Source organism: Fukomys damarensis, unplaced genomic scaffold, assembly GCF_012274545.1.
Source record: "Fukomys damarensis isolate Sample0158 unplaced genomic scaffold, DMR_v1.0_HiC HiC_scaffold_12, whole genome shotgun sequence".
NCBI classification, from domain to species: domain Eukaryota; kingdom Metazoa; phylum Chordata; class Mammalia; order Rodentia; family Bathyergidae; genus Fukomys; species Fukomys damarensis.
In genome coordinates this window covers 17,349,265-17,357,404 of record NW_022900924.1, presented here as the reverse complement: position 1 = coordinate 17,357,404, position 8,140 = coordinate 17,349,265, and the positions used below count along the sequence as shown (strand labels likewise).

General features: G+C 38.7%; 1 protein-coding gene across 2 annotated transcripts in view; it reads left to right on the top strand.

Moving 5' to 3' along the window:
- The window catches only part of Atp2a2 (ATPase sarcoplasmic/endoplasmic reticulum Ca2+ transporting 2), a 60,597-nt gene that overhangs the window by 7,380 nt on the left and 45,077 nt on the right, over positions 1 to 8,140 (top strand). The window contains exons 3-4 of one of the 2 annotated variants that reach the window (XM_010604418.2): positions 3,341 to 3,445; positions 6,473 to 6,611. In XM_010604418.2, the coding sequence (XP_010602720.1) occupies positions 6,524 to 6,611 (88 nt within the window). In that variant the 5' untranslated portion in view covers positions 3,341 to 3,445; positions 6,473 to 6,523. Of the gene's footprint in view, positions 1 to 3,340; positions 3,446 to 6,472; positions 6,612 to 8,140 lie in introns of those variants that run through there. The other variant, XM_033762446.1, reaches the window with a different exon arrangement.

The following is an 8,140-nucleotide window of genomic DNA, read 5'->3' as shown; positions in this document are numbered from 1 at the left end:
TGATGGGCATTTGGGTTGTTTCCAAGATTTAGCTGTTACAAACTGTGCCACTATAAACATGGGTGTGCATATGTCGCTGTGATAGGATGCTTTTAATTTTGGGGGGAAGATTCCAGGAAGGAGTATAGCTGGGTCAAATGGAACCTCTAGTTTTGGTTTCTTGAGAAATTTCCATAGTGGTTGCAGCATGGTATACTTTAAAAAAGAAAAGTTGTTTTTTTTTTTTTTTTGAGATACCATCTTGGTATATAGTTGAGGCTGGCCTTGACTTCTTATGTAGCACAGGCTGCCCTTGAACTCTCAGCGATTCTTCTGCCTCAGACTTTTGGGTGCTGGGATTACAGGCCTGTACCATCATGCACCATGCCCAGCAAGACTGTGTTCCTTTTTTTTTTGTTTGTTTTTTGAGGCAGGGTCTCCCTATGTAGTTGAGACTGCCCTAGAACTCACTATATAGCCCAGGTTGGTCTCGCTCACAGCGATCCTCCTGCCTCAGCCTCCTGAGTGCTGGGATTACAGGCATGTGCCACCACATCTGGCAGTGTTCTACCTTACAATGTAATGTTCTTCAGCAAGTGGTTACTTTGAATATATTAGCAAATTTGAGATTTCAAACTTGCTTGATGTTAGCCTCAGAAGGAAGAAGAAACTGCCAAAAACTACAACAGTAGCCTTTTCCATTTTTCTTTGAAGTGGCTTATGAAGTGTTAATTACCTTTTTACTCTCAGTATTTAAGTTCATATACTACTGTTGGGGCTTTGTACCTTATAGGTTGTATGAAATTTTGTTTGATTTGTTTATGTACTCAGTAATATATATTGAGCTTTAACTATGTACCCCATAGACTTACCCTAGAGAGAGCTAACCATGAACGCAAGGGAGTACATATGCTAATCCTTCATAGTCATCTATTCTCAAAATTTTAGAAACATTTCCTCCCCTCCTATATACAGTTTTGTTCAACTTAGGATAAACCGTAATGATGATCTGATGTTACCCTGACACTCATATGGCATCGTATGATTCAGTAGCCATTCATCCATTTTTTTTCTCCTTGTCTAACTCCCCTCCCTCATCTCATGGAGTCATGTCAGCATCATCTTCCCATTCACACAACCTAAGAGGTTTGCTTATTAGTAGAACAAACCATTAATGACTGCACAACATGATTTGAACATGATTGACAAGATTGGTTAATTAAATATGGTTGATCGTCATTTTTGGCTGTAACTTTTAATTATTTATTTTGAGACCAGTTTTTCTATGCAGTCCAGGCTGGCCTTGAACTCACTGTGTAGCCCAGGCTGGCCCAGAATTTAAAGTATTCCTCCTGCTTCAGCCTCTGGAGGGCTGGGATTACAGGCACTACCACACCTGGCTCAAGAGCTGTAACTTTAATTCTCTGGGTTATTTAGGGTTTTGAGATATTTTTTGAAGTTTGAGAAACTCTCAGTTGTTTATTTTAAATCGGTTTGGGTACCATCTGTCCATCCTAAGGGATTTGCTCACTAGTTTCTCATCATGAAGTAGTTTGTCTGTAGAACCTACTGCTGAATTTCCAAATAACAGTATGATTGTGTTTCGTGCATATAAACAGATTCAGAAGAAAAGCTTACTGCATTTTACAAACTAAACTTCTTACATTTGATAAGTACTTGTGAAACGGAATGTAGATTTCTTGAAAAGTAAGAGGTGTGTTCCCTGATAGTCCTCACTGTTTGCTGTAGTCCTTTCCCTCAGCTGTTAAGGGAAGTTGCTTTAAATTTATTCCTGTGGTTTGGCTGCCAAGAACGAAATTCATACTCACCCTGACAAGGTGTGAAGCTTATCTTACTGTCACCAATGCCTCACTGACCTTTTTGAAAGGCCCTAGTTAGTCACTCTTCAAGTTGAGCAGTTTTTCTCCCATAAGATCTAATTAAGTTTCCTGATTCCAATATTCTCTCCTTGGCAAATGTTTGGAAGGCTAATAGGAGCAGCTGTAGGTCCTGCAACCTTGAAAATTTATAGCTTCCTAGAGAAGTTTTGGTTCTGGCATTAGACCTGGCCGTAGCATTAGGAATGTCTTGTTGCAGTACTTGTCATTCTGGTTTTCTGCCTGTCCTAGTCCACTAGCTGTCAGTGGTGATTGACATATGTCAGGACCTGGACACACCTGGGCTCTGAAACTTATTTTATTTTGATTTTTCCTGCTCAAAATGATTCGTTAATTCATTGTTAACTCACTTGTAAAATTCATATTGGGCCTTAGTCATCTTTCTGGATATTTGCTATGTGTAAAAGTACATTTTCTGTAGTATTCCACTAAGTACATATGCAGTTAAGTGATTTTATTATTGCCATAAATCATGTCAGAAAGCATGCTTTGTTTATTAAATAGCTCTTTTGAAGAAAATATTTTCTTGTGAAACACATTTGAAATGTTTAAAATCAAAAAGAAAATTCCATCTCCCACATTGAATCAGTAGAGAGTTAGGTTTCCACATAAATGACTACCAGCATTTGGCATCTGTCAGGACCCTTGTCCTGATGACTTTGAACCGTTTATTTCACTTTTGACTATGCTGTTTATTATCAGCATTCATTGTATTGGGTTCTTTCTTTGTATCATCTTCATAGTTGCTCAGTTATGAAGCACAGTGTTGCTGTTAACTTGAGGTTCTTAAGGAGGTTTCGTTGTATGAGCTAAAAGATTAATCCTTTGTTCATTTTTCTGGGGCAGTGTTCTGTGCCTAGATACAATTTAGGTCATGTTGAAGTAGTACTGTGTTGCTATACTGGATATCACATGATGAATAACTTTAAATATATTCCCAGTCTCAGAACAACTTTGTAGTGGTTCTGAGGTAACTTTCACTAATACCACTGCAAATAATTAGTATTATTTAAGCGAGTGGTCCAGCAAACTGTTTTTACTATAATTTATGCCACATATGGATGTTATTTAATAGTAATATTAACTGAGTCAACATGATTGTCATTTACCTTTTATCTTAATAGAGTCAGGAATTTTTGGGGGGCGGGTTTGTGAGACAAGGTCTTTTGTAGATTAAAGTTGCCTTGAACTCACTGTATAGCCCTGGCTGGCTTTAAACTCCGCCTCCCAAGTGATGGGATTATATCGGTGTGCACTGCCACAACCAACCTAAATAAATTTAAGGAGATTGTTAAATTCGTTTTTGAATTTTTCCTATTACCACATTTTGCCATTTATTACTAGAGAATTTAAGAAAGATGTTGTTTATCATAATTGCTTTAGTGCCGGCCACTTTTGTTGTAAAAGTGGCTCTAAGCCTAAAAGCACATTAACAGTTCTAACACATGCCATTTCTGTTCTAGGTTTTGGCTTGGTTTGAAGAAGGTGAAGAAACCATTACAGCCTTTGTAGAACCTTTTGTAATTCTACTTATATTAGTAGCCAATGCAATTGTGGGTGTATGGCAGGTAAGCAGAAATTTTTGCAGTGCTAAATGAAATTTATATGTGATTTTAGACTGCTAATCTTTTCTTTCTTTTCCTGTTGAGTAAAACTGTCAAAAGTCTAAAATTTTTTTTTTCTTCAATTTAATGGCAAATTTTAGAACTTTCTTGTATGTGTATTTTGCTGTTAAAATTGCTCATCCTTGGGCTGGGGGGTGTAGCTCCATTGGTAGAGTGCTTATGAGGTCCAATGTCAGAACCCCAGCACCACAGAGAATAAATTTCTCATCTTTTTTGGTAACAAGGTGTTAGGGAAATGGATATTTGGGCATGGTGAGGTTCACCTCTAATCCCAGCACTCAGAACACTGGAATGGAGGGATTGCTTGAGCCCAGGAGTCTGAGGCCAGCCTGCATAACATAGTAAGACTCCTGAATTAAAACACAACAAAGGAAAATGGATGAGAGAGCCAGGTGTGGTGGTACATGTTTGTAATCCCAGCACTGGGGAGGCTGAGGCATAAGGATCACTGCAAGTTCAAGGCCAGCCTGAACTACAGAGCAAGACTGTCTCAGAAACAAAAAAGAAATTGGATGAGAGAAACAAAGTAAATCAGAAAATGTGAAAACTAGTATCTGTCTTTGTTTCCTACCTTGCTTCCTGTGATAGATTTTATAATCTTAGCATTATTCTTATTCCATTTGGATTTGGAGGGAACTTTAGCTATAAAAATTGTTTTAACCATAAATTATTTTCTTTCCAGAGATTACTCTTGGACTTTTTTTTTTCCTCAGTTGCCCAGGCTTTTCTTAGTGACAGAATGGAAACTAATTTTGCTATAGAAACTTAGTGGCACTCCTTTCCCTTCATCGAATTGTTAGATATATTTTAGGAGTATTGATCATTTAGATTTTTTTCTAGATTTTAAAGATCAAATTAATACTTTACATTTAAATGTTGATTTCTTAAGCTTCTGATAGATATATTCTACAAACTAAAATAAAATATGGCTGTTACTGTTTTTGTGTTTGATTTGTGGTACTGGAAATTTAATGAACCCAGGGCCTTTGCAGCGACCTACCCCCCCCTCCTTTTTATTTGGAGACAGTCTCCACAAAGTTTCCTAGGCTGGGTTTGAATTTGGATCCTCCTGTCTTGGCCTCCCAGGGTGCTGGGATACAGGCATGTACTGTACCACCATTGTACTCACAATATCTGTTCTCAAAGGGAAAACATTTTATAAATATGCTTACTCTTATTGGAATTGTTAACTTTATTTTTTCCGATTAAGTTTATTGGTACATTTTAGGTGTACAGTACAATTACATTCATCATTAGGATCTTGTACCTTTACATGGTGTATCTTGGTTCTTATTTTTTCCCCATTTCCCTGACCTACCTTAACTTCTCATTTTATTAGTAAATGTTGTTATGTGGTGGGCTTGTAGAGAAAGGCCTATTTAAGTTTTTTTGTTCTTGTTTTTGCCATGCTATGGATCTGATGTAGGAGCTTGTACAAGATAAGCATGCATTCTACCACTTAAGTACGGTGTTTCAGGCTTTTAAAAGAAATTGGGGGGGGGGTGCTGGGGATTACGCCTAGGGCCACATAAGTGGTATGCAAGCACTCTTCAACTGAGCTACATCCCTGACTTTTTATTTTGAGACAGGATCTAACTAAATTTTCTGGGATGGTCTTGTATTTGTGATCCTACTGCCTCCACCCCACCCCCCAGTGCCTGGGGCTATAGGCATGCATCACCCTGCAAGGCTAAAATAAATTTAAAATTTTTCTTTTCCCATCCCCTCCCCGCTCTTTCTCTTTCTCCTCCCACTTTCTTCTCACTATGTACTTAAGGCTGGCCTCAATCCTCGTGCCTCGTGCTTCAGCTTCCTGAGTGCTGGGATTACAGGTGTTTGTCACCACACCTGTCAAATTTGTAAACGGGCCAGGGATTTAGCTCAGTGGTTTGGTGGCCTGCCTTGCAAGCACAAGGACCCGAGTTCAATCTCCAGTACCAAAAAAAAAAAAAAGAAATTTGTAATCACACTATATTTTGGTGCTTGTGTGCACATGTAGTGAGGATTAAATCCAGGACATTGGGCGTGCTGAAAACTTCCACCTCTCTCTGTCTTCACTCTAATACTCCTTTTGATTGAGTTGAGTTGGGGCAAGAAAGACTGTTGAGATTTTGTCGTCTTTACCCTCACGATCTGAGCTGTGTAACTTACTTAACTAACCACTTAACAGTTTACCCAGCCTTACTTGGGCAGTGCATTTGTTTATGTACTGACTATTCCAACCATCACTTGGGCAGGTGTCATTTCAACCAGTTGATACATTTGATAAAATTGTTGTTTTTAATATTTCCCGTTATCTTATAAAAATGAAAATATGCAATTTTTGGTTATCCTGTATTTAAATAATTAGACTGGTAAACAGTTAAATGCACCATTGCTAGTTCTAGTAGGAGCAAATTCAGTGTTTTTGGAACATCTCCTTGACCTTGATCAGGCAGGAACTTGAACATTGTCACTAATTAAGGCAGAAATGTGTGCTGTGTGACTTACCTGCAAGTGCACAGCTTTGAGTGAAGCACCTCAGTGGAACTTGGGTAGCCTAGCTAAAGGCTGTCCACTCTCCTGCCTTTGGTGTGAGGCGGGAACAAGTGAAGGGGAATGGCTGGAGGTTGAGGGTTGTGTTCTGCTGTGTGCCTAGGGACAACAGGTTCCTGTGCTTGTGTATAGTTTCATTCCCTTAGCCTGCTTGGGCTGTTGTAATTTTAACGTAAATTTACATGTGCTCTTGTAAAATGTTTATTGCCTTTAGGCAGTGATGGTGAACCTTTTAGAACTTTCAGTGACAACAGCCTGCTACAGTACACTGCTTTTAAGATGTGATTTGTTTAATTACTGCAGGTATCATTGGTGTACTTCTGTTGTCTTTTTGTTTTTAGATTAAAATTCTAAAATTTTTATTCCTGAGCTAGAAATACTTGCAGTAGTCGAAAAGGTGTTTATAATGTTTATCTTCTGTTTTCTTTTATATAGGAAAGAAATGCTGAAAATGCAATTGAAGCCCTAAAGGAGTATGAGCCTGAAATGGGCAAAGTGTATCGACAGGACAGAAAGAGTGTACAACGGATTAAAGCTAAAGATATAGTTCCTGGTGATATTGTAGAAATTGCTGGTGAGTTGAGTGTTGGTTTTCTTTTTTGTATATTTCTGAATGTAGTCCTTTCCCCAAGGTTCATATTTATATCTAAAATAGCCAGTTACATTACATTTTTGTATCATCCAAAGATCTGTTTTTGTAAGATTATTTTGACACGTATTGGCACCTCCTTTCATATTGTTGGTGTTGGAGGGTGCTTTTTGAGTTGTGGGTCTTCCTCTCTGGCCAGGCTGTTCTTCCAACATTTGCATTCAAGTGTTTTCCCTACTTCTTCTGTGGAGCAGTTAGACTGTAGACATGTATCTCTGTGCCCTGCTGAGGTTTTTGTTTTTAAAAGACGAGTTACTATATTTCTAGTGCACACACATTGTAAAACACTAGTGTCAGAGAGGTGAGAGAGTCTGTTGGTTTGATAATTGTGGTGAGCAATTTGCTAGAACACTACTTAAGGGTGTTTCTGATTTTCACTGGGACACAATACCTGAAACAACAGAAGAGAGGAGAGGTAAGCCATGTTTGACAGGCTTAAACACAGAAACTGCATGCTAGGAGGCCCTGGGTAGAGGAAAGATGAAGTCCAATTCCAGGAAGCAGAGAGAGAAGCAAGGAGAGATACCCTTCCAAGTCATCCCCAAAGACCCCCTGTAATCAGGTCCCACCTAAGACAAGTTAGCTTTCACCCCCTGAGGTATCAGGTTCCAAGGGTACATTCCAGATCCAAACCACAAGAGATGGCATGTGGTTCCCTCCTGCTTTGGTTCTTTGTTCAGATGTTAAATCATACCAGTACTTGTAGCTATGATGTTAAGTTGATGGGTATGGGTTAAGGGTAATCTCATGACTAAAAGCCATGCTTAAAAATACTTGTGTATCACATTGAGTGAGGGAGCCAAGGATATTGGCTTCTAAATCGGCAAGCTCAGGGGGCTTCAAACCTCACTGTTTCAGATCAGTCCCATGCTTTCAGACAGCCCATAATCAGGATAATGCCCTTGGAACCAACCAGTCTTATTTTTGTTTTATTTTTGGCTGTTTCATTTATAGGACGTTATTATATAGGCTTATTCATATTATCATAGCTTTTCACACTGAGCTGAGAACACATTTCTTTTGATAATTGTCTCATAATAATGCCTTAAATTGATGTAGGAAAGGTAGCTTTGTTTATATTGTCCTATCTTTATTGTCCTTTTAATGAAAAAAAAATTGAAGGAGATGCAGCTTGCAGCCTGTGCTCTATACCTTTGCTGTTTGGAAGGAAATTACCTTGTCATAGCTGTTTATTTTTCCAGAAAGAAAGGGAAGTGTTGGGTATATACCAATAAGTGGATTACCCAGGACTGCCAAATTTATGCATGTGAATGACTTGAATAGTGTCAGCAGAAGTACAATTCAAAATAAAGTATTTCGGGTCTTGGATTCTTTATTTTTGAGACAATCCAGCTGTGTGGTCTAGGCTGGCCATGAGCTTGCAGTAATCCTGCCTCAGTCTCCCAAATGCTGGGATTATAGCTGTATGCCACCGTGCTTGGCTAAATTTTTTT